The sequence below is a fragment of the Xenia sp. Carnegie-2017 genome, unplaced genomic scaffold, assembly GCF_021976095.1.
Source record: "Xenia sp. Carnegie-2017 unplaced genomic scaffold, XeniaSp_v1 HiC_scaffold_16, whole genome shotgun sequence".
Lineage (NCBI taxonomy): Eukaryota > Metazoa > Cnidaria > Anthozoa > Malacalcyonacea > Xeniidae > Xenia > Xenia sp. Carnegie-2017.
In genome coordinates, this window is record NW_025813469.1 from 1,610,032 (window position 1) to 1,636,182 (window position 26,151).

At 33.9% G+C, this 26,151-nt stretch overlaps 2 protein-coding genes and 2 long non-coding RNA genes across 6 annotated transcripts; all 4 read left to right on the forward strand.

Moving 5' to 3' along the window:
- Positions 1-267: 267 nt before the first annotated feature.
- Positions 268-6,848, forward strand: LOC124437607. Its single transcript, XM_046987576.1, has 5 exons — positions 268-307; positions 5,736-5,788; positions 5,927-6,139; positions 6,339-6,512; positions 6,629-6,848. The coding sequence occupies exons 2-5, from the start codon at positions 5,744-5,746 to the stop codon at positions 6,731-6,733; spliced, it is 537 nt and encodes a 178-aa protein (XP_046843532.1). The 5' UTR covers positions 268-307; positions 5,736-5,743; the 3' UTR covers positions 6,734-6,848.
- A 1,547-nt stretch (positions 6,849-8,395) lies between these two features.
- Positions 8,396-24,567, forward strand: LOC124437608. 3 transcript variants are annotated; one of them, XM_046987578.1, is made up of 4 exons: positions 8,396-8,504; positions 12,434-12,646; positions 12,846-13,019; positions 13,136-13,373. In XM_046987578.1, the coding sequence occupies exons 1-4, from the start codon at positions 8,460-8,462 to the stop codon at positions 13,238-13,240; spliced, it is 537 nt and encodes a 178-aa protein (XP_046843534.1). In that variant the 5' UTR covers positions 8,396-8,459; the 3' UTR covers positions 13,241-13,373. The 3 variants fall into 3 exon arrangements, with proteins under 3 accessions (XP_046843534.1, XP_046843535.1, XP_046843533.1); XM_046987579.1 differs by lacking the exons at positions 8,396-8,504; positions 12,846-13,019; positions 13,136-13,373 and adding exons at positions 12,171-12,295; positions 24,060-24,233; positions 24,350-24,567; XM_046987577.1 differs by lacking the exon at positions 8,396-8,504 and adding an exon at positions 12,189-12,295.
- On the forward strand, positions 9,502-10,428 carry LOC124437620. The gene is made up of 2 exons (XR_006945779.1): positions 9,502-9,614; positions 9,905-10,428. It is a non-coding gene; the product is annotated as an uncharacterized LOC124437620 (long non-coding RNA).
- LOC124437622 lies at positions 15,310-16,358 on the forward strand. Its single transcript, XR_006945781.1, has 3 exons — positions 15,310-15,590; positions 15,833-15,885; positions 16,083-16,358. It is a non-coding gene; the product is annotated as an uncharacterized LOC124437622 (long non-coding RNA).
- Positions 24,568-26,151: the final 1,584 nt, after the last annotated feature.

Consider the following 26,151-nt stretch of genomic DNA (forward strand, 5'->3'; position numbering starts at 1 on the left):
GGTACTTTAAATTGTTATGGAGTAGTTTTTCGAATAATGCATGGTAGCCTTCAATTTCAGTGTTTTAGGGATTATGATTTTAATACAAAACATTTACTATATATATTAAAGAGATGAGGGTCAACGGTGGACATCCAATTCGTAATTAAATATAGTTTTCAAATGAACACTGGCAGTGGCGTAACTAGAACGTTAATTAGGGAGGTTGCATATTCATATATTCTGTTTTGCCCTACTGATTTCTTTTGAAAGTAATTTGAATTTCACTGATCACTGGAATAACGTTTAGTACGTTTTGCACTTTCAGATCAAACAATGAGCTTCACTTTTCTCAAAATTTGTCAAATTGTAAGTATTGTTTATAAATTAATTTTTGTATTATAATATATCGCTATCGCCCACTGAAATACTACACGTACATAACAATATAAATGATGAAGTTCTCTTAAGAAAACTGACATAAATCCTCCTTTTTTCATATTTCAGGTTGCACTTGTCGCTGGTTTGGTATGTGTTGGTCATTTCACAAAAGAATACGTTGATTATTGTGACGATTTTAATTATGAAGGATATAAACGAGGTGTTTTTGGTCGAGAGGAATTTTTTCTTTATACGACCGGCGTTGGAGTTGTTATTTCAATCGTTGGATTGGTTCTCAACTTTAGTGGATTAATCAATAAAAAGCACAATGCTGTAGCTGTAAGTTCATTATGTTTAAGACTACAAGAAGAGTGTTTGCTACAAAGTTTACATCTGTAAATCAGTTCTGTCAAATTTTTTGCTGCATATATAAGTATAATCTAGTATTTAAGTCTGTCTGCCAGGGTTTCTTCTTAACCATCTCAAAAGGAGTGCCTTTTTCTTACTGTTTAATGGTGAATAATGCCATTCCATTTTTACAGATGGCAACAGTGCAAGGTGTATGGACGATACAGTTATTGGTCACCACCTGCCTAATTACCGTTGTCTTCTCTTCGTACAACAAGGACATAGGAGGCGAGTCTTGGTGTGAATATTGGGATGACACCCCATTAAGGAAATATGATTACACCTGTGGTCAATTGATTCTTGGAATCGTAAGTTGAACAGTTAATTTTACATTTTGTCAAGGCAAACTTTGCAACTGTAGTTTCGTTCATATAGTGATTATTGAGGAGAAGAAGAGTTTAAATACTTCTATTATCTTTCATAGGTCTTCGGTTTTATTGCCGCCATATTGTATGGAGTGGATGCTATTTTCACTTTCAAAACTTCTAGGGAACAGAGTTAACATGGAAGCAAATTTATCGCATTTAGTCCTTAACCAACAAACAAAAATTAATATTTTTGTGTCATTTAGGTTATTGTAACATTTTCATGTAAAGTAGCTGTTACATCATTAAGCATGCATTTGAATAAAAATAAGAATTTTCGTCCTTGCTGTTGATTAAGAGGTTTTTCTTTGCAGTGCGAATTGCTCATGTCTCTGCACTTTTTTGATTTCTGACATAAAACACGACGAAATTATTACTTATTTATACAGCATCAATATAGACATGTCTTCTTTTATCGTAAAAAGTATTTTCGATATTTATGCGTTTCAATTTTTTTTTAAATATAAAAATGTAGGCGAGGGGAGGAGGAGCTTTCTTATTCTATCTTTGTTACCGGCTGCACGTCAAAATTAAACCTTGCCAGTCTTATTATCAAATTTAAAATTTGAATATTTCAAACACAGCAATTCTTACTAAGACTGCTGCTGTTAAAGTGTTAAAGTATTTCCATTAAATTCTGTACTCTATCTGCAGGTCACAGTCCTAAAATAGAACGACTCGGCACTAGCAAAACATTTTTTACAAGCAAATCTTGCGAGCTGGTATATTCAGACAGTAAATTTGTTATTCTTATTGTGGTTAACTTTTCTTCTAAGATCAGAGAAATTTTATACAGATCAGATTATGGTAGTGTTTGTTGTTGGGATCTGATTGGTTGTGATCGCTCAAATACCTTAGACAGTGTTGCCAGATTGTGAACAAAGTTCAAGGATTTGTGAACTTTTTGCTCTCTTCATGAACATTTCATGAACATTAAAAGTTTGTGAAGAAAGCATTTTTGTATTTTTATCATTTTCATAAAGAATGCATAGATAAATCATAGTTCAATGAAAAGAAAATCTTCATAGCTCGACAGTTCTTTCAAAACAATGACGATTTTAAGATAATCCGATGTTTTTAGGATACTTCCGAGAGTTTCCGAAAATTTCCGAGTTAATCCGTTAACTTCCGATCTTAAAAATTTGATGTAATATGAACTTTTTGCCATTTTTGTGAACTTTTGACGCAAGCGAGCATGAATATTTTAAAATTTCATCTGGCAACACTGACCTTAGATCACGTACAATGTGTATCACTCTTCGTTTATAAAAACTCATGAAAAAAAGCCCGTACCTTTAGTCAATAAAAAGAGTAGACATCTTTGAAAGAAAAAAGAGAAAAGTGCAAATATAAGTGAAGAGTCTCGAAGTTAAAAAGAAGGTATTTCAAGGCACAATTGCTGTAAGTTTCTTCTTCTGCGTAACTAACATACAACAGTACAAAATGAACAAAAAATAAGATTGATTGAAGTGTTCAGTACTCACATTACACCTTTATAGATGGCAGTTGAGCAAGGTCTCTGGACGATACAACAGTTGGCAGTTGCCACAATTTCAATTTTTTTGGTCTCTTATCGACGTACAAGGACGTTGCTATAACAGACTTGTAAAGTCTGGAATGACGTTGAAAATAGGAAGTATGTTTCCAATTGTGGTCAGTTGTTTGGCAGAGTGGTAAATTTGGCGTACAACTACAGTATTTGTGAATAAAAAATGTAGGGAAAGTTTCTAGAAATTTTCTGGCCGATGCATGCCTTCAATTGTATATATCTGTTGATAAAAGCACGGACAGCGCTAACGGCAGCCAATAATTGTTTATTATACATACAACACCGGTTTTGATGCAGTAGGACTGAGAGGGAGAGATTAGACCTGTTACTAGTTGTGAACAAAAGTATTTTTGTGTAGATTGTTTTACAAGAGCAACTTTGATGACAGTACTGTGCACGGATTTGGTGATGCTTAAGAAGCAGGCTACAGAAAAAATTCTGCCTCATAGGTAACTGGTTTTATTGTTGCTTTCTTATACGGAGTGGATGCCATTTTTTCTTCGTCTTTAATGCTGACGTAATTAATACGGAAGCAAATTTGTTGCGTTTGGTCGTTTAAAAACAATCTACCTTATAAAAAACAAAAACCAAACTTTATTGTAATTCAGTTTGAAATGTTAATCTGACCTCAATGACCTCAAGGCGATAATTTCATCTTTTCATTTAAATATGTTTCGCCATATCGATGCCATGTTAGACAGAATTTGAATGAAAAATTGGATTCTTTCATGTTGCTAGAATTTTTGTCGAAATGGGAAGTATACTGCCATTTGCAATTGACCGTGCGGCATGCCTAAATGAAACTTTCGTTATAGTTTTAAAACTTGACATTACTAACGGCTACCTCATTATTACTAAGGCGTGCCCGTTAAGTAATGCATGCTGTTGTTGTAATAAACAAATGTAGCATGTTGAAATTTAGCAAAAATCTGTCATCAGACTTTTGAGTTAGATGTTACACTTTAAATTGGTATAGGTAAAACATAAGTTTGTCCATCTCGTATACTCTATATGCCACACTTTGTTTTCAAAGAGTGCTATCTCGGGGTTACGCCTTACCAACAATGAGATGGCTGTTAGTAACATCAGGTTAGACGTTCGTAAACATCAATTTTTGAAATAAACGTTTATGTTCATGCACGCTGCATGGTCAATTACAAATAGCAGTAAATACCGCAAGGGGTACAAGAGTTTCAAGTTCTCGGGGTGGGGGTGGGTCCATATATAAAATCAAATTTCACATTTGATTTCATACATGAGATGATATGTGAAACTTATGTGAAATTGAAACACCTCATATATGAAATTCCAATTTCATATATGAAATCAAATGTAAAATTTTTGTAACGGGTGGCTTACCCAAAGATTGGAATGGTTGAAAGAATCATATTACGTCATGATACACTGAAAGACAACATGACTGAAAACTGACGTAAGTAGGAAACAACAGGAACATGTAAAATTGATCGAAGTTCCTCCACGGAATTCATCTGACGAAGAAATAGAAAGTTCTAATAATTCACACAACGAGAAATCTAGTGACTTTCTAACATCATATAGTTCGGTTTGCGTTTCAGTAACAGCTTGCATTTTTCCAAAAAAGAAATTCTATAGGTTAAAAGCAGAATACAAGAAAGTCATGCATGGGAGCATTTATTAGAAACAATATACAACACATTTATCTAAACATGCATAAAAAAATTGATGTGTATTTAAATAATGGTATATCTAATCAAACCCAAAGAAGAAGATTAACACCAACACTAATTCTAAACACCTTTCAACATGTCAGAATTTTTGTAGATAGGTATTTTGTACTGTGGCAATTATTTATATCGCCGCAACTAATTAAAGAGCTTTTCCAGAAAATTACAGGTGTGTCAAATAGTTAAGGTATTTGATTGTAATACGACAGGCATTAAGCAAGTCTGCAGTCAACTAACTATATGATTTCGAGTTTGACAAAATTTTAGTCTTTAACTTGATATTTTATAATCTTTAATAGTTTTCGTGTTTACTCATATGTTATAAATAAATAGTCAGATATTTATTATATCATAAATACATACATCCGGGTTCTTTCAGCATTAATCAGTATATGCTGCGTGCAAATGTGCATGTTCATGTTTTAATGATGACGTTATTATGTCGTAGTTTGCTTGTTTATCAAATGTATCAAGTCGTCTGTTTGACAACAAACAACGTCAACCTCCTCATTTTTTTATGTAGCAGTGGGGTGTGATATTCACCATGACGAGGATTTCCGTTTGACAGTTGACAACTTCATAGAATAGAGATTGAAGGGCAACTCGCGTCGGTAACCTTTGATGTAAGCGTTTCACAAAATTCCATGATCTTCCAAAACAGTTTGCGTTTTAGGCGATTATTATCCCAAAATCGCACTTTTCCAATATTATTTTATAGTACACCAGCGTCAAGTTACTGGCCAGAGTAATGGCGGACCTAACGCATGCGCACAGAAAATATGCCACGCGTTTCACCTGCGAGTTGCCCTTCTATATATTCTCTATTCTATGACAACTCGGTGACATATACTTATTACCATACCATATAAAAAGCTGGTTGAAACCAACCTTTATTTGTAAATAGATAAGTTACCTTTGAGACACATAAAGACAACACTCAACAACTAAAAGCAAGAGCCTCGATAAAAACAGGAACTTTAACTTGTTATGAAGCAGTTTTATTAATAATGCATGATAGCCTTCGTTTTCAGTGTTATAGGGATTATGATTTTAATACAAACCATTTACTATATATATTTAAGAGATGAGGGTCAACGGTGGACATCCAATTCGTAATTAAATATAGTTTTCAAATGATCACTGCCAGTGGCGTAACTAGAACGTTAATTGTAGAGGGTGCATATTCATATATTCTGTTGTGTCCTGCTGATTTCTTTTCAAAGTAATTTGAATTTCAAAAGAAAACGGTAGGGCACAACTGAATATTGGGATATGCACTCTCCCAATTTACGTTCTAGTAACGCCTCTCATCACTGGAATAACGTTTAGTACGTTTTGCACTTTCAGATCAAACAATGAGCTTCACTTTACCATCAGTCATTCTCAAAATTTGTCAAATTGTAAGTATTATATATGAATTAATATTTGTAATTTTGTATATCGCTATCGCCCACTGAAATACTGCACGTACATAACAATATAAATGATTAAGTTCTCTTAAGAAAACTTACATAAATCTTTCTTTTTACATGTTTTAGGTTGCACTTGTCGCTGGTTTGGGATGTGTTGGTCACTTCACAAAAGAATACGTTGATCATATTGAGGATTCTAATTCAGAAGCATATAAACAAGGCGTTTTTGGTCGAGAGGAATTTTTTCTTTATACGACCGGCGTCGGAGTTATTATTTCAATCGTTGGATTGGTTCTCAACTTTAGTGGATTAATCAATGAAAAGCACAATGCTGTAGCTGTAAGTTCATTATGTTTAAGACTACAAGAAGAATATTTGCTACAAAATTTACATTTGTAAATCAGTTCTGTCAAATTTTTTTCTGCATATATAAGCATAATCTAGTATCTAAGTCTGCTGAGGTTTATTCTTAACCGTTTCAAAAGAAGTGCCTTTTTCTTACTGTTTAATGGTGAATAATGCCATTCTATTTTTACAGATGGCAGCAGTGCAAGGTGTGTGGACGATACAGCTATTGGTCACCACCTGCCTAATTACCGTTATCTTCTCTTCGTTCAACAAGGACATAGGAGGCAAGTCTCTATGTAAAGTTTGGGATGACGCCGCAGACAGGAAATATGATTACACCTGTGGTCAATTGATTGGTGGAATCGTAAGTTGAACAGTTGATGTTACATTTTGTAAAGGCAAACTTTGCAACTGTCGTTTCGTTCATATAGTTATTCTTGATGAGAAGAAGAGTTTAAATACTTCTGTTATCTTTCATAGGTCTCTGGTTTTGTTGCCGCCATATTGTATGGAGTGGATGCTATTTTCACTTTCACAACTTCTAAGGAACAGAGTTTACATGGAGAGCTAGTTAATCGCATTTAGTCCTCAACCAACAAACAAAATCAATATTTTTGTGTCATTTAGGTTATTGTAACTTTTTCATATAAAGTAACTGTTACATCATCAAGCATGCATTTGAATAAAGATAAGAATTTTCCTCCTTGCTGTTGATTAAGAGATTTGTCTTTCTAGTGCTCATGTCTCTGCACTTTTTTGAATTCTGACATAAAACGCAACAAAATTAATACTGATTTATACAGTATCAATATAGACTTGTCTTCTTTTATTGAAAAAAGTATTTTCGATATTCGTGAATTCCAATTTCATATATGAAATAAAATGTGAAATTTTCGTAAGGGGTGGCTTACCCAAAGATGAAAGACAACATGACTGAAGACTGACGTAAGTAGGAAACAACAGGAATATGTAAAATTGATCGATGTTCCTCCACGGAATTCATTTGAGAAAGAAGATAGAAAGTTCTAATAATTCACACAACGAGAAATCCAGTGACTTTTTACATCATATAGCTCGGTTTGCGTTTCAGTAACAGCTTGCATTTTTCCAAAAAAGAAATTCTATAGGATAAAAGCAGAATACAAGAAAATCATGCATGAGCACATTTATTAGAAACAATATACAACACATGCATCTACACATGCATAAAACAATTGATGTGTATTTAAATGATGGTATATCTAATCAAACCCAAAGAAGAATAGTAACACCAACACTAATTTTAAACTCCTTTCAACCTGTCAGAATTTTCGTAGATAGGTATTTTGTATTGTGGCAATTGCTTATGTCGCTGCAACTAATTAGAGGAGCTTTTCCAGGAAATTACAGGTGTGTCAAATAGTTAAGGTATTTGATTGTAATACGACAGGCATTAAGCAAGTCTGCAGTCAACTATATGATTTCGACTTTGACAAAATTTTAGTCTTTAACTTGATATTTTATAATCTTTAATAGTTTTCGTGTTTACTCATATATTATAAATAAATAGTCAGATATTTATTATATCATAAATACATACATCGGGTTCTTTCAGCATTAATCAGTATATGCTGCGTGCAAATGTGCATGTTCATGTTTTAATGGTGACGTTATTATGTCGTAGTTTGCTTGTTTATCAAATATATCAAGTAGTCTGTTTGACAACAAACAACGTCAACCTCCTCACGTTTCTATGTAGCATTGGGGTGTGATATTCACCATGACGAGGATTTCCGTTTGACAGTTGACAACTCGGTGACGTATACTTATTACCATACCATATAAAAAGCTGGTTAAAACCAACCTTTATTCGTAAATAGATAAGTTACCGTTGAGACACATAAAGACAACACTCAACAACTAAAAGCAAGAGCCTCGATAAAAAACAGGAACTTTAGCTTGTTATGAAGCAGTTTTATGAATAATGCATGGTAGCCTTCGTTTTCAATGTTCTAGGGATTATGATTTTAATACAAACCATTTACTATATATATTTACGAGATGAGGGTCAACGGTGGACATCAACTTCGTTATTAAATATAGTTTTCAAATGATCAATGCCAGTGGCGTAACTAGAACGTTGATTGGGGATGGTGCATGTTCATATATTCTGTTGTGTCCTACTGATTTCTTTTGAAATTAATTTGAATTTCAAAAGAAATCAGTAGGGCACAACTGAATATAGGAATATGCACTCCCTCGATTAACGTTCTAGTTACGCCTCTGATCACTGGAATAACGTTTAGTACGTTTTGCACTTTCAGATCAAACAATGAGCTTCACTTTACCATCAGTCATTCTCAAAATTTGTCAAATTGTAAGTGTTATTTATAAACCAATTTTGTATTATAGTATATCGCTATCGCCCACTGAAATACTACACTTACATAACAATATAAATGATGAAGTTCTCTTAAGAAAACTGACATAAATCCTTCTTTTTACATATTTCAGGCTGCACTTGTCGCTTGTTTAGGATGTGTTGGTTACTTCACAAAAGAATCCGTTGATGAAATTGGCGATAAATCATAAAAACAAGGCATTCTTGGTAGAGAGGGATTTTTTCTCCATACGACCGGCGTCGGAGTTGTTATTTCAAGTGTTGGATTGGTACTCAACTTTAATGGATTAATCAATAAAAAGCACAATGCTGCAGCTGTAAGTTCATTATGTTTAAGACTACAGGAAGAGTGTTTCTTACAAAGTTTACATCTGTTAATCAGTTCTGTCAAATTCTTTGCTGCATATATAAGTATAATCTAGTATTTAAGTCTGCCGAGGTTTATTTTCAACCCTTTCATATGGAGTGCCTTTCTCTTACTGTTTAATGGTGAATAATGCCATTCAACTTTTACAGATGGCAGCAGTGCAAGGTGTGTGGATGATACAGTTATTGGTCACCACCTGCCTAATAACCGTTATCTTCTCTTCACACTCGAGGCACGTTCACTGTTGGCGGACACAAGATTCTTCACCAAGTAAATTGGGTTTTAGCGGTATGAGAAACAGTATATACTTGTTCAAGAGACCAAATGCATTCAATATATACTTAACGTTTTTGAGACAAGTTTATTACATAATAACATGTAGATAAGTCTTCCATCCATATGAAAAGTGATCTAACGTTTTTGTAAGAGAAATTAGGTGAGTAAAAATTCCAACGGCCAATCAACTTACCGTGCATAATCAACCAGCTCATAATCAATGTAGTTGTGTTATTGAGATCAGCTTTGAATGATATTATAAATAATTCTTCTTTATAAATGATTTATAGATGGCAATAATCTTTGTCATTTTCACCGTAATACTGTTGATCTCTGCTGGTATTTTGGCCGATAATACGAGATCATATAAAGCTTCGGGTCTTTGCGATTCTTGGAAGTCTGTTCATAAAGATATTGAATGCAATAATCTTGTTGTCGCCGTGGTAAGTCATGCTACAAATGTAAGAGAGAGTAAACTTGATGATCACAGTTTTATGATACATATGGAAATAGAGTGCGCTCTCTGCAGAAATATCAACATGTTAAGGTCGCTTAAATTACCATAGAATTTCCATGAAAAGTAAATTCGAAAGAGTAAATCGACCCATGAACTGTATGCACTATGCAGTAATCCGATATTTTAATTCTAAAAACTTTTGAATGTCAATTACGGTTTGTGTACTTTAAATTTAGACAGATGAAAGTCAAACAAATCGAATAATTTTGTTATTAGGTATTTGCCTTTACTGCATTTATCCTGTAGATTGGTGGATTCATCATTTCACTTTTGGCTGAGTGTCGTTGCGACTGATTCGGGCAATGAACTTGAAACGTCCGAGATGGAGCTATGAAGAATGGAAAGGAGTGATTATCTTCTTGGTGTAAGATTGAAATGGATTAAAATAATTGAGTTATGGAAGCACCATCTTATCTACCATTTGTAAAACATCATAGCTTGTCAAGTGTATAGAAAAACAGAATGTATGTTAAACGTATCAAAATGCGCATATGAAAGCCAGAAAAATGGTTTGTGAAAAAGTTAAGAATCTTTACGACTTGAATGCTAGTATTTAATATGAAGAATTGTGGGCGTTTAGTGCCTCGAGTTGCTATTTTTATGACTTTTAATGTGGATCCTATCTTTAAGCTGTGCAAGCTTGCTTACATGATAGCCATTTTTTCGATTCCGAATGCATCATTGCATTTGCGCCTTTTCCCTGCATTTAACAAAAATAAACGTTCAATAACACGGTGCAATATATTGATAAATCTTTGCAATATTCATTAGAACAAACAAAAACTCATTAACCTTTTCAAAAGTTCAACTAGATTAATCGATGACTTAAGATAAAAGACAAAATTCAATAGCATGTTAATAACTTCATAAGGAAAAACTAAACATTCAATACAAACAAAAAGGATAGCTACGGGGCAAAAGGTTGATTTTTTATGATTTTCAAAAGATGAAAAATTGATAGAGAAAATTGAAACTGTGGGGAAATAATCTTACATAATTGATACATTGAATAAAAGAAATTGCATGCTTTCGTCCAATTTTACTATTTAAAAAGTTTAATTTCAGTAATGTGAAGCTAAAATCTGTTATTGCTTGTTGACGTTTGCACCTTTACTTTTAACGCTTGTAAAGAACGAATAAGCAACAATGTCGTTGGAATTGTTGAAAGAATCATATTTACGTCATGATTACACTGAACGACAACATGACTGAAAACTGACGTAAGTAGGAAACAAAAGGAAGATGTAAAATTGATCGAAGTTCCTCCACGGAATTCATCTGACAAAGAAGATAGAAAATTGTAATAATTCACACAACGAGAAATCTATGACTTTCTAACATCATATAGCTCGGTTTGCGTTTCAGTAACAGCTTGCACTTTTCCAAAAAACAAATTCTAAAGGATAAAAGCGGAATACAAGAAAATCATGCATAAGCACATTTATTGGAAACAATATACAACACATGCATCTACACATGCATAAAAAAATTGACGTGTATTTAAATAATTGTATATCTAATCCAACCCAAAGAAGAAGATTAACACCAACACTAATGTTAAACTCCTTTAATTAAACCGGTCAGAATTTTTGTAGATAGGTATTTTGTATTGTGGCAATTGCTTATGTCGCTGCAACTAATTAGAGGAGCTTTTCAATTAGTTAAGGTATTTGATTGTAATACGACAGGCATTAAGCAAGTCTGCAGTCAATTAACTATATGATTTCGAGTTTGACAAAACTTTAGTCTTTTACTTGATGTTTTATAATCTTTAATAATCTTTGTGTTTACTTATATGTTACAAATAATCGTCAGATATTTATTATATCATAAATACATACATCATGTTCACTCAGCACTAATCAGTATATGCTGCGTGCAAATGTGCATGTTCATGTTTTACTGGTGACGTTATTAGGTCGTAGTTTTCTTGTTTATCAAATGTATCAAGTCGTCTGTTTGACAACAAACAACGTCAACCTCCTCACTTTTTTATGTAGCTGTGGGGTGTGATATTCACTATGACAAGGATTTCCGTTTGACAGTTGACAACTCAGGGACATATACTTATTACCATACCATATAAAAAGCTGGTTGAAACCAACCTTTATTCGTAAATAGATAAGTTACCGTTGAGACACACAAAGACAACACTCAACAACTAAAAGCAAGAGTCTCGAAAAAAAAACAGGTACTTTAAATTGTTACGAAGCAGTTTTATGAATAATGCATGGTAGCCTTCGTTTTCAGTGTTTTAGGGAATGTGATTTTAATACAAAACATTTACTATATACATTTAAGAGATGAGGGTCAACGGTGGACATCCACTTCGTAATTAAATATAGTTTTCAAATGAACACTGCCAGTGGCGTAACTAGAACGTTAATTAGGGAGGTTGCATATTCATATATTCTGTTGTGCTCTACTGACTTCTTTTGAAAGGAATTTGAATTTCAAAAGAAATCAGTAGGGCACAACTGAATATAGGAATATACACTCCCTCGATTAACATTCTAGTTACGCCTTTGATCACTGGAGTAACGTTTAGTTTCAGATCAAACAATGAACTTCACTTTACCATCAGTCATTCTCAAAATTTGTCAAATTGTAAGTATTATCTATAAATCAATTTTTGTAATATAGTATATCGCTATCGCCCACTGAAATACTGCACGTACATAACAATATAAATGATTAAGTTCTCTTAAGAAAACTTACATAAATCCTTCTTTTTACATATTTCAGGTTGCACTTGCCGCTGGTTTGGGATGTGTTGGTCACTTCATAAAAGAATTAGTTGATTTTTATGACGATGCAAATTCAGAAGCATATAAACTAGGCGTTCTTGGTAGACAGGAATTTTTTCTCCATACGACCGGCGTTGGAGTTGCTATTTCAATCGTTGGATTGGTTCTCAACTTTAGTGGATTAATCAATAAAAAGCACAATGCTGTAGCTGTAAGTTCATTATGTTTAAGACTACATGAAGAGTGTTTCTTACAAAGTTTACATCTGTAAATCAGTTCTGTCAAATTCTTTGCTGCATATATAAGTATAATCTAGTATTCAAGTTTGCCGAGGTTTATTCTCAACCCTTTCATATGGAGTGCCTTTTTCTTACTGTTTAATGATGAAAAATGCCATTCCATTTTTACAGATGGCAACAGTGCAAGGTGTATGGACGATACAGCTATTGGTCACCACAAGCCTAATTACCGTTGTCTTCTCTTCGTACAACAAGGACATAGGAGGCGAGTCTTGGTGTGAATATTGGGATGACGCTGAAATTTGGAAATATGATAACACCTGTGGTCAAATGATTGGTGGAATCGTAAGTTGAACAGTTGATTTTACATTTTGTGAAGGCAAACTTTGCAACTGTAGTTTCGTTCATATAGTGATTCTTGATGAGAAGAAGAGTGTAAATACTTCTATTATCTTTCATAGGTCTCTGGTTTTATTGCCGCCATATTGTATGGAGTGGATGCTATTTTCACTTTCACAACTTCTAAGGAACAGAGTTTACATGGAGAGCTAGTTAATCGCATTTAGTCCTCAACCAACAAACAAAATCAATATTTTTGTGTCATTTAGGTTATTGTAACATTTTCATGTAAAGTAACTGTTACATCATTAAGCATGCATTTGAATAAAAATAAGAATTTTTGTCCTTGCTGTTGATTAAGAGAATTGTCTTTGTAGTGCGAAGTGCTCATGTCTCTGCACTTTTTTTATTTCTGACATAAAACGCAACAAAATTATTACTTTTTTATACAGCATCAATATAGACATGTCTTCTTTTATCGAAAAAAGTATTTTCGATATTTCGTAAATAATAATTTCATATATGAAGTCAAATGTGAAATTTTCGTAAGGGGCAGCTTACCCAAAATTTGTAACATATTCACGTGCCATTTGATGCTGTAATTCATAATCACATGAAATTATGCATGTTTACAATCATGTAGTTACTTAAACTGACATTATTCTTTCAAGCCCTTATAGCTGTTATCCCAACGCTCGTCTGGTTATATTAAAATACTGACTCTGTGATTTGTGATTCTTGTTCGGGGTGTCATTGTTGACGAAATAAAGCAATTTTTGCAAAAACCGTTGCCGTACCGAAAATCATTCGTTGTATCTGAAGGCGTGAGGCGTCAGTCATTTACCTAAAAATTAGGTTTAAATTTTTTGATCACTAAAGAAGTACTGTCATATTGCGTTGTCAACAATCGATGAAGAAAACATGGCGGCCTGCAAAAAGTTGAAATATATCGCAAAATTTTCATTATGAACATTGTTGTCCAACGTAAGACTTTAACAAAGCCATTAAGAAAATGAATTAGAGATAAAAGGTTTCTGTATTGATGACGTCTCGTGTCTATCTTAAAGACATCTTCAGATACAATGAGAAATATGTACAACGGCATCAATAAACAAAAACCTTTATTTCCAATATTCTATTTTCGTAATGTCCTCTATTCAAAGTCCAATATTGGGCTATTATATTCATAATTAAAATTCTCTTTCCGTCTGGCACTGAATTTCTGGCCAGGATTTGGTATTTCAGAAAATGCAAGCTGTATCCATATATCATTTACTGTACCTAGGGATCTTGGGATGGTTTAAAGAATCTTGAGACTTTTATGCTAAAAACCCAGAGGATTCTTGAAACAGCGATCGGCAAGAGGGAAGAACTGATACCAGTGCATATATCTGATGAAAAGAAACCAACGAATTCAATTTAATGACATTGTGCTTTACACACATATTGACCTGCAGTAAGAATTGTGTAAACGATCAAGACGTCACTCGAAACTCATATGACCTAAAAATTCGAAACTTATAGATTGCACTTCAATCATGCAGTTGATCGAGAGATCAAGACTACTTGTCTTTGCATCTACAACTGCACATGTTTGTGTAACATTTATTGTATTTCAAAAAATAGCAAATGTGTTCCTGCAGGAATGCTTATGAGCATGATATTTGGTGAAGAAGTCAAAGTTTTTGAACGCCATGTTTTTCCAAATCGGGTTTCGTATGAGAAAGTCTGGCACCAAAGACGCTGAGGTTAAAACTTATGTACACAAAAAAAGATCCAGATGTTTCTTTCGCATCTTGGAATTCTGGAAGATTAAGAATGTTTAAATTGACCGAAAACAGGAAATCTGAAGATGTTTCTAACGTCAGTGAGCCTGTCGTTTTCTTTGTGTTTTAACAACACAATCTCGTATTGGATAAAAATATAATCTCTCCTCAAAAAGGTAAAATACCCCATCACATAAAAACATTTCCAGAAATTTTTGCGTAAAATATGATAGCTAACTACAATTCATAACCAAAACTGTACCCTAATCTAATCCTCCATTTATCCACGCATTTATCATTTATGCGGTCATTTAGTCGTATATACTGTAGCCTATCATCTGTCATGGTTTACGACTTCACATAACGTTACTACATATTGTATAGGAAACACTCCATTGATATTTTCTGTCAAATACAAGTTGTGCTACTCATGAGTTTCCAATAAGCCAGCTAGTCAATTGCGTTTTTGATCAAAAGGAACGCGGACTGGAGATGGCTAATCAATTATCTATAATTTATTATGTGCTACGTGTGAATCTGCATGCTTATGTTCCACTGGTGACGTTTGATGTCTTTTCTTTTTTGTTTTGTTTCTGGTTGAAAGCAAAAAACATCAGCAACCTCTCTCCTTTGCTAACTAGGTGGGGTAATATTGACTGTGACGTGATCTGTGGTTGACACATCATCACTATCAAACCTCGTACAAAGAACTGGTTAAAAGAAGCCTTAAATCATAAATAGATAAAACATCGTTGAGAAACATCAGGACAAGCTCTACGTACAACTCAAGTGTCACGAAGCTGCAAATCGGGTACGCATTTCAAAATAGGTCATATTCCTAAGCAATGGATAGCCTTAATTTTAAGTGGTTAAAATAGCTACTCCAAAGATTAAAAAACTGCAAATAAGAATTGAATAATAGAAATCTACATAGTCAATTAAATGTGCACTTTCGAGAAAGAAAACATGTTTAATCTGTCGAGAAAAAGACGGGAGAGAGCAGAATTATGTCCATTCCATTTTTTTAAGTTTAATTACATTTTACTCTTTTAGATCAAACAATGAGCTTAACTGTACCATCGGTCATTCTTAAAATTTTTCAAATTGTAAGTATGAGTCATAATTCTATGTTTACTGAATATATATTATGTTTGCACATTAATACCCATACATGAAGTACTTCAGTTCCCCGAACCTAAATATGCATTATATTTTATCGTAGAAAAATGGCTGTCACTGTAGAAGATAGATGTAAAATTCTCTCAAGAAAACTTCCATATAAATCCATTTTATTACTTTGCAGGTTACACTTGTCGCTGGTTTGGTATCTCATTAAAACCCACTTTTGCAATTATTAACAAAACTCGATGTCGAGTATAAAAAGCAAGAGGAAGAGCTTTTTCATAATCCAATGTTAATACTTAACAACATTTGCTTAACATTAATATTTAGCTACTGTTGGAAACAAGACAGGAATTCACGCATTTGATTTCAACAACCAAAAAATATTTTAATTGTCGTCTGTAGCCACTTAGCTTTAAATAGTTAATTGAGTTATTTGTATTTCGATTTGAAATGTTTTTACGTAATACGTGGGGGTGGATTTGTGAATTACTTGTGTCCAATCATATTTCAGATTTGAACAGCTTGTCAGGGGTTCATAAAGAAAACATTCCAATGTTATTTTCATTTCTGCGTCATTTCAAAGAAGGAAAAGCTAACGACAATTAACTATCAATTAACTCACTGCGGCAAAATTTCTATTGAAATATTAATTTTCATGCAATTAATCACATTTGCCATTTTTAGATTTTTGCTTAAGAGAAAACCAAAGAAAATCTACAAATCTTGTGCATTGCAAAAATTTGCAATGGACTCCAGTTTTGAAAACTGATAGACATTAACGCCGTCAAAAAACGACAAGCTCAAAAAACCGATTTTTCTGCGTTATAGTTCACGCACGACAAATTTTTAAAGAAGTTTTCTTTTACCATGACGTCTTGGAGATAAAAACTTTCAAAGGTTCCGGAAAGAGTGGAATTTCTGTAATCTGTATGATCTCTATTCTGTGACTCAATCGCTTTACTCGTACACGATAAGATACGGAAAACGCTTTATTTGGTGGTTTGAGTTGAAATAATCCTAAAAAACTCGGTGTGTCACCATAAAGTAACTGTAATTACACAGAAAGTTTAATATTATACTGTATATGTGCACTTAATTTAAAATGCGAACACGTTAACTAATGTCACCATTGTAATCTTTTCAATTAGCTACTATTTCATGATAATATATCACGGAATTTCTATTTCATATCTTTGATATTCTGAACATTAACTTAAAAAATTGACTAATCCCTATGGTGTCACTGTTCATTTGAAGCCAATGTTTTTTACATTTAAATGTTCCAATTATGACTTTGGTGTATTTTAGCAAGTTAGTAATATTAAATGTTTATGTTGGAAGCATATAACTCATTGGTTGATCTCCAAATAACATTTGACGAAAATCAATCAACATTTTAAAAATATAACGTCTAGAAAAGATCAGAGAACATTGAAAATCTTAACGATAGTTCAAATAACTAATTTCAAATCTTGTATTAAAATTACGAAATGCTCGGGAATGCATGTGATTTAACAATATCTTTTAAATTAGCGATTTTATCTGGATGTCATTGTTTGAATAAAAGCAGTGGAGTCAGTGGGATAGAAGGCTTGAAAATAAGCATTCGCTCTTGACATACGCATTCGCTCTTGTTGTTCAGCGATTAAATTGAGGAAATGAAACTCAATTTTTGAGTATAAAAAAAAGGGGATTTATGTTTCATGTCCATCATACAAATATTACATGAAAATTGTAGCTACATATATGTAGAGCAAAAACAACCCTCATGGAGGCAAAACGGCCCCTCTTGTCTGTTTTAGCTCTCATTGTTAGCCAACATGGCTAGCAATTTCAAAAGCCAAAACGTCCTCATGGTGCCAAATTGGCCGTATATTTCTATTTTGGCACCAATTGGAGAGCAAAAACAACCGTCATGGAGCCAAAACGGCTCTTTTGTCTATTTTAGCCCTCATTGTTAGCCAATACGGCTAGCAATTTCAAAAGCCAAAACGACCTCATGGGGCTAAAATGGCCCATTTCTTTTTACTGTATATAATTATGCAAATCAATATAAAAAGATACAGACGAATTTCTTAGTGACCCGTATTGCAAGGCGTAATACTGTTGATAACCATATAGCGTTAAATGAAAGAATTGCAAAAGACAACTGGCATTACTGGAATCAGATAATTTTACAATTTCTTCGCATGTAGCAAAATTGTCATGTTATAATTGTGCAGATAAAGAACTGTTTCGTTTAAGGCTTATACATAGAACCTAACTACGTTGGACATTTAATTTTATCTTTGGTTATTGAACGATCAAATTGCGGAAGAAAAACGATTGTCGACAAAATTCCACGTGGAGAACGTCAAGAAGCTAATTATATACAAGGATTCCCTCCATCTCTAATATTTAGCTTACATCGAAAATGAAGCTTACAACATTATAAAACACTTGCACGAAAATTGTACATTAATAAAAAGAAAACACATATTGCACCAAAGTGTAGTTGTATAAAGCAGATAGTTGTAAATGAAAGAATTGCCAAAAGACCCAAACAACTGGCATTTAGGGACTCATATCGATTTCTATTGATTTAATCGCACGAGATCATCGCATCAATGAATCAAACACAGTCAAGTAAAAAAGAAACTACGTTTATCATTAAAACCCACTTTTGCAACTATTAACAAAACTCGATGTCGAGTATAAAAAGCAAGAGGAAGGGCTTTTTCATAAGCCAATGTTAATACTTAACAACATTTGCTTAACATTAATATTTAGCTCCTGTTGGAAACAAGACAGGAATTCACGCATTTGATTTCAACAACCAAAAAATATTTTAATTATCGTCTGTAGCCACTTAGCTTTAAATAGTTAATTGAGTTATTTGTATTTCGATTTAAAATGTTTTTACGTAATACGTGGGGGTGGATTTGTGAATTACTTGTGTCCAATCATAGTTCAGATTTAAACAGCTTGTCAGGGGTTCATAAAGAAATCATTCCAATGTTATTTTCATTTCTGCGTCATTTCTAAGGAGGAAAAACTATCGACACCAAGTAATCTTTCAAGGAACTTCAAATTTGTAGAATTGATTCAGGTAACTTAAACATTTTTTTGAAATATCACATTACATTAAGTCACAATTGATTCCTCATTGATAATGTACAAAAATCAGAATATTAGATTATAAAAGTACAGTTATTCTTTCTCAAATGTGCAAAAATGTACGTTTTCATGATATCTTTGTGTACCGTTTGCATTTGACGTTTTGAACCAATCGCAAACCATCAAAACCACATCGTAAGTAAATTGCGAAAGAGAACAATAAACAAGATGTATAGTAAGAGCTCAAATTCAATCATGTATATATAACTTGGAAAATTCGTTAAACGTTCAAGTAAAAAAAGTCTTTAAACATGATCTTCCGCTTCGACGTCTTCGACATATATATTGTTTAAAAGTTAGTACTTTCGTAACCATCATTTCCATGGTTATTTTGAGATACTTTTTCGCACTCAATAAATGCGAAATGATCAATAAATAGAGTCCGATGATGTACTATAAGTTTTGATTTAAGCTCCAAGTTTTCTTTAACTGCATCGCTGTCTCAATAATTTGCTCTCTATCAACGGCTTTATTATCCTGGGGCGGATCCAGACTACGTTAAGTATGTCGCATGACGTGGTTGAAAAATCCAGAAAATTAATGATTCTTTTTCAATGATTTATTGCGAATTATAGTTTATAAAATCTAAATAGTTTGAAGGATTTTTCACAAAATCAGCATATAATTGAGGCAAGTTTTATAACTTCAAAGGAAATTACATGAAGTATTTTAAAACTCTACATACGTCATACGATTAGCCAATTCAAAATTCATACATAGAGCAACTACGTCGTTGCCTGCAGTTTTTGACTATGGTTTTGACCATTGAGTTCTAGAAAAATTTTTAAATTAAACGAGATTTACCTGTAAGTTGATGTTTGATTGGAATTCTACTAGTCATCAGTCAGGAACGAAGGAGTCACATGAGAATCGCGCGTGCGTCGCTTGCTAATCAGTTTTTCTACGAGAGAAGTTTCAGAAATTAAGGAATCGAAGGAGTCACGGGGGGGATGGGTAGTGCAGGGCGTGTGACTCCTTCGTTTCTGACTGATGACTAGTAGAATTCCAATCAAACATCAATTTACAGGTAAGTCTCGTTTAATTTGAGAATTCTACAACGTCATCACTCACGTCACTTTAGAGTCACATGAGATTTCAAAGTTCTGCGGCTGCGAGATGGGAATTGATATGTTACACGCAATGTCATCAATCAATTATGTATTATAAAGAGGACTCAGTTCAAAAAAATATTAATAAGGTACCCCATTTAGGTGTATTTAGCTGAATCTCATAAAAGTTAACTGATGGTAAAATTTTGTTAGTAGATGCAAAGTTTCATTGTTTCCTGTAATGTCTAGTACCACTTGACGTGGTAGCATTTGACCATCCCGCTGATAGCAGGATTTGTCTCAAGTTTAGTCCAGCTGTTTTAGCATATGAAGTTGAGGCAGCCCGAATACTGTGGCGTGTAAATTTTTTGGTGTTGATTCCGGACTTTTCCAAAGTTGATTTGACCCATCTGGCAATGGTGTCTTTGGTCACTCTGGACAGTAATGTTTGGTGAAACTGATGAAGAGTTGCGATTGTTCTCCCCTTAAAGTTTCAGTACGGGTTATGTATTGTCTAAGGTGCTCTATGATGCAGAGTTTTTTATCTGTTGGGTAGCTTTGTAATCTTATAGGTTGTTGGTGTTTACCTGCTTTTGTGTGTTTAAGTATTTCACGTATCGTGATCGTACTTTTTCATCATGAGATTGTATGAAATTCAAGTTAATTTTGTGTATAGTCTGGCAACGTTGTCCAGTCAGTAAGCAGTGTAGAGTTGCCAGATTTGTTGTGATATCTTTCAATGCCATCTCCTTTGTAGGATCAAATGTTTTTAAGTAACTAAGAATGGTGTTAACATCCCATTTGGAAGGCATGGTTTAAGTTCAAACCCCCCTTTAAAAAACTGGCAAACTAAGGGGTCTTTGGCAAACGTAACACCTGAAGTAGGTAGTATCATTGATGAAAGTGCAAATCTTGCCGTGTTTATGGCACTGTATCCTAGTCCAGATTTGTACATTTCAGTTAGGAATTCAATGGCATTCGCCATTCTAGGGCTGTATAACGATAATCCCTCACATCGACAAAACTCCTGCCAGCGTAATAGGTAGGTGCGATCTTGTTTTATAGTACCTTTTCTCCATGATGATATGATAATGTCTTGAGAAGCCCGTGAAAGATTTTGGTTTCCTAGTTTTTCCCTGATAAAAGGCAGACAATCAGGGTGAGTTTCTAGAAAAGGGGGTGTACTTCTGTTGGATGACTGGGTAGTATGAAGAGACTCGGTGATGCTTTTAGTTCTATTGGTGGCTTCTCTAGCATTGTAAGAGCTATAGGATACCAGAGTTGAGTTAGCCATTTTGGCATCACACATATGCCTCGCGCTTTGTCGTTCCTTATTTTCTGTAGAACGTTGGCTATGATACTGAAGGTGGAAAATCATAGAATGAATGTTCTGACCAAGTTATGCTAAAAACATCTACAAATAAAGCTTTCGGATCTGGTCTGTAAGAAACGTATTTGTTGAATTGTTTGTTGATTCTTGATGCAAATAAATCAATGTCCGGCATAAATTCGAGCTCTTTACAAGCATCATGCAGATATTTTTTATCAAGCATCCAATCAAATGCTCGTTCATTTCGCCTAGATTCAAAATTGGCAATTAAGTTATTTTTCCCCGGAATGTGTGCCGTGCTGACCCATAGCTCTCGGGCAATACACCATTCCCATAATTGTTTTGTCAGATTGTTGCAACGTTCAGAGTGGCTAGTTCCCATATTGCTTATGATGCTTACTGCTGTGTGCATTGCGTTGGGAATGGGCAAATACTTGTAGTCCTAGGTAGGAGGCAAACAACTCTAAGTAATTTATGTGTTCTTTTGTCTCTAGGTGTGACCATATGCCTCCTGTGCTAATGCCTTGCGATTCTTCCCCCCAACATTTGTTTGAAGCGTTCGTCGTAATAGTAAGCGACGGTTCCCCATGAGAAATGGGTTTAATGGCATTCAAAACATTATTCGACCACCAATGTAGCTCGGCAAGGGCTTCAGCAGAAACCATCATATATGTGTCGAAGTTTCCCTTACTTAGAGTTAGTGCAGATGTTTTGTCCCTATCTAAATTTCTGTAGTTTAAGGGTCCATGTAACACACCAGGAAAGCTTGATACTAGTTTACCCACTATTTTGGCCGTGTCTCGAATTTTTAGTCCCCATTTCGCTTTCTCCATAAATTTTATACAATCTGTTTTAAAAGACCTTTTCTTTTTTACCTTTTTTAGTTTCACAGTCATTGTGACAGAGTTTAATTTCATTTACCTTAAAGACCTTTTTTAACTTCACAGTCATTGTGACAGAGTTTAATTTCAAATCTCAGTGTTATTAATTTCCGGGAAGGGATAAATATCCATTTTAGGAACCCTAATTGGGTAAATAATGTCACTGTATCTATACATTGTTCCGACATGCATCGTAAGTTTCTCTTTGTAAATAGAATCATCCGGATGTCCCGAGATGATGTGCCCTTTTGAGTTTAATGCATGTGAGGGGAGTCTTAGGGTTTTTGTGAACTTCGGTGGTCCACTAAATAAAAGCCCTTGGGCAAGCACGTAAATTGTTATAAAAAACCCTTACAGTGGAATCTCAGATATTTCCTGTGAGTGTATTTTATGGGGATTGAGTAGTAGGCGTCTTTGAGATCAATACAACACATGTAGCAGTTTCGTTCTACAAGCTTAGTGATCGTAGTTAGTGAGTCCATTTTGAAATGGAAATAAGACAAAAGTATTAAAAACTTTAAGATCTAGTATGACATTATGTGTGCCGTCTTTTTTCACTTTAGTGAAAATATTTAAGAGAATTTCATCTGGTTCGTGTTGTACGGTTTCTATTATATTTTTAGCAATCATTCTATCAATTTCCGTTTGTATTTGCAACAAACAACGTCAACCTCCTCACTTTTTTATGCAGCTGTGGGGTGTGATATTCACTATGACGAGGATTTGCGTTTGACAGTTGACAACTCGGTGACATATACTTATTACCATACCATATAAAAAGCTGGTTAAAACCAGCCTTTATTCGTAATTAAATAAGTTATCGTCGAGACACATAAAGACAACATTCAACAACTAAAAGCAAGAATCTCGATAAAAACAGGAACTTTAAATTGTTATTAAGCAGTTTTATGAATAATGCATGGTAGCCTTCGTTTTCATTGTTTTAGGGATTATGATTTTAATACAAAACATTTACTATATATATTTAAGAGATGAGGGTCTACGGTAGACATCCACATCGTAATTAAATATAGTTTTCAAATGATCACTGCCAGTGGCGTAACTAGAACGTTAATTGGGGAGGGTGTATATTCATATATTCTGTTATGTCCTACTGATTTCTTTTCAAAGTGATTTGAATTTCGAAAGAATTCTGTAGGGCACAACTGAATATAGGATTATACACTCCCTCGATTAACGTTCTCGTTACACCCTTGATCACTGGAATAACGTTTAGTACGTTTTGCACTTTCAGATCAAACAATGAGCTTCACTTTACCATCAGTCATTCTCAAAATTTGTCAAATTGTAAGTATTGTTTATAAATTAATTTTTGTATTATAGTATATTGCTATCGCCCAATGAAATACTACACGTACATAACAATATAAATGATGAAGTTCTCTTAAGAAAACCTACATAAATCCTTCTTTTTACATATTTCAGGTTGCACTTGCCGCTGGTTTAGGATGTGTTGGTTACTTCACAAAAGAATCCGTTGATGAAATTGACGATTTTAATTTAGAATCATATAAACGAGGCGTTCTTGGTAGAGAGGAGTTTTTTCTCCATACGACCGGCGTTGGAGTTGTTATTTCAATCGTTGGATTGGTTCTCAACTTTAGTGGATCAATCAATAAAAAGCACAATGCTGCAGCTGTAAGTTCATTATGTTTAAGACTACAGGAAGAGTGTTTGCTACAAGTTTAATGGTGAATAATGCCATTCCACTTTTACAGATGGCAGCAGTGCAAGGTATATGGACGATACAGTTATTGGTCACCACAAGCCTAATTACTGTTGTCTTCTCTTCGTACAACAAGGACATAAGAGGCACGTCTTCATGTGAATATTGGGATGACGCCCCAAACAGGAAATATGATTACACCTGTGGTCAATTGATTGGTGGAATCGTAAGTTGAACAGTTGATTTTACATTTTGTCAAGGCAAACTTTGCAACTGTAGTTTCGTTCATATAGTGATTCTTGATGAGAAGAAGAGTGTAAATACTTCTATTATCTTTCATAGGTCTCTGGTTTTATTGCCGCCATATTGTATGGAGTGGATGCTATTTTCACTTTCACAACTTCTAAGGAACAGAGTTAACATGGAAGCAAATTTATCGCATTTAGTCCTTAATCCACAAACAAAATCAATATTTTAGTGTCGTTTAGGTTATTGTAACATTTTCATGTAAAGTAACTGTTACATCATTAAGCATGCATTTGAATAAAAATAAGAATTTTCCTCCTTGCTGTTGATTAAGAGATTTGTCTTTGTAGTGCGAACTGCTCATGTCTCTGCACTTTTATGATTTCTGAGATAAAACACAACAAAATTATTACTTATTTATACAGCATCAATATAGACATGACTTCTTTTATCGAAAAAAGTTTTTTGACATATATACGTTTCAATTTTTTTTCAAACAGGAAAACGTAGGCGAGGGGAGGAGGAGCTTCCTTATTCTAACTTTTCTACGGGCTGCACGTCAAAATTAAACCTTGCCAGTCTTATTATCAAATTTGAAAATTAAATATTTCAAACACAGCAATTCTTACTAAAACTGCTGCTGCTAAAGTGTTGAAGTACTTTCATTAAATTCTGTACTCTATCTGCAGGTCACAATCCTAAAATAGAACGACTCGGCACTAACAAAACATTTTTTACAAGCAAATCTTGCGAACTGGTATATTCAGACAGTAAATTTGTTATTCTTATTGTGGTTAACTTTTCTTCTAAGATCAGAGAAATTTTATACAGATCAGATTATGGTAGTGTTTGTTGTTGGGATCTGATTGGTTGTGATCGCTCAAATACCTTAGACAGTGTTGCCAGATTGTGAACAAAGTTCAAGGATTTGTGAACTTTTTGCTCTCTTCATGAACATTTCATGAACATTAAAAGTTTGTGAAGAAAGCATTTTTGTATTTTCATCATTTTCATAAAGAATGTATAGATAAATCATAGTTCAATGAAAATAAAATCTTCATAGCTCGACAGTTCTTTCAAAACAACGATAATTTTAAGATAATCCGATGTTTTCCAGATACTTCCGAGAATTTCCGAAGAATTTCCGAGTTAATCCGTTAACTTCCGATCTTAAAAATTTGATGTAATATGAACTTTTTGCCATGTTAGTGAACTTTTGATGCAAGCGAGCATGAATATTTTAAAATTTCATCTGCCAACACTGACCTTAGATGACGTACAATATGTATCACACTTCGTTTTTAAAAACTCATGAAAAAAAGCCCGTAGCTTTAGTCAATAAAAAGAGTAGACATCCAATGTCCTCTTGATGAACACATAATTACTTTTTCCTTTTTAGAAAATCTGACAAAACGGAAATTGGTCAAGGCTTTCAGTTCATCGTTTCCCCTCCAGGAATTTGAAAAATATTCGAATTTGTAAGTTATTTAAAGGCTTGTATAAAGGTCTGCATCATAGCATAGAAAACATCGCTGTGATCATAACAAGATAAGTGGGGATCGTGGCAATATAAACGGGGGTTATCAAAACATAAACAAGGAACATAAAGAGATAAATAGGGATCATCACAACTGAAAACAAAGTAAATGAGGAAAATCACAATAAATATAGGGAGATTTTGACAAAACAAATAGGGATCATGATGAGATAAATAAGGATAATTACAAGGTAAATAGGGGTCACGCAGTTGTTTTTCACTCCCAGTAACGTCAGTAATGCAGTCATATGCCACATTATTTATCATTTGTTCCTTACTAATACATTTCTCTATCATTTTAAAAACAAAAAAGGTGGCGCTCTTGATATCTCTGTCATGTATCGCAGCTTTTATGAGCACT

Bases quoted from the DNA above. Each gene is read 5' to 3' on its own strand.
- LOC124437607 (XM_046987576.1), top strand. From the start codon at position 5,744: ATGAGCTTCACTTTACCATCAGTCATTCTCAAAATTTGTCAAATT. The intron at 6,140-6,338 runs GTAAGTTCATTA...CTATTTTTACAG, and splicing joins AAAAGCACAATGCTGTAGCT to ATGGCAGCAGTGCAAGGTGT. The intron at 6,513-6,628 runs GTAAGTTGAACA...TATCTTTCATAG, and splicing joins GTCAATTGATTGGTGGAATC to GTCTCTGGTTTTGTTGCCGC.
- LOC124437608 (XM_046987578.1), top strand. From the start codon at position 8,460: ATGAGCTTCACTTTACCATCAGTCATTCTCAAAATTTGTCAAATT. The intron at 8,505-12,433 runs GTAAGTGTTATT...TACATATTTCAG, and splicing joins TTCTCAAAATTTGTCAAATT to GTTGCACTTGCCGCTGGTTT. The intron at 12,647-12,845 runs GTAAGTTCATTA...CCATTTTTACAG, and splicing joins AAAAGCACAATGCTGTAGCT to ATGGCAACAGTGCAAGGTGT.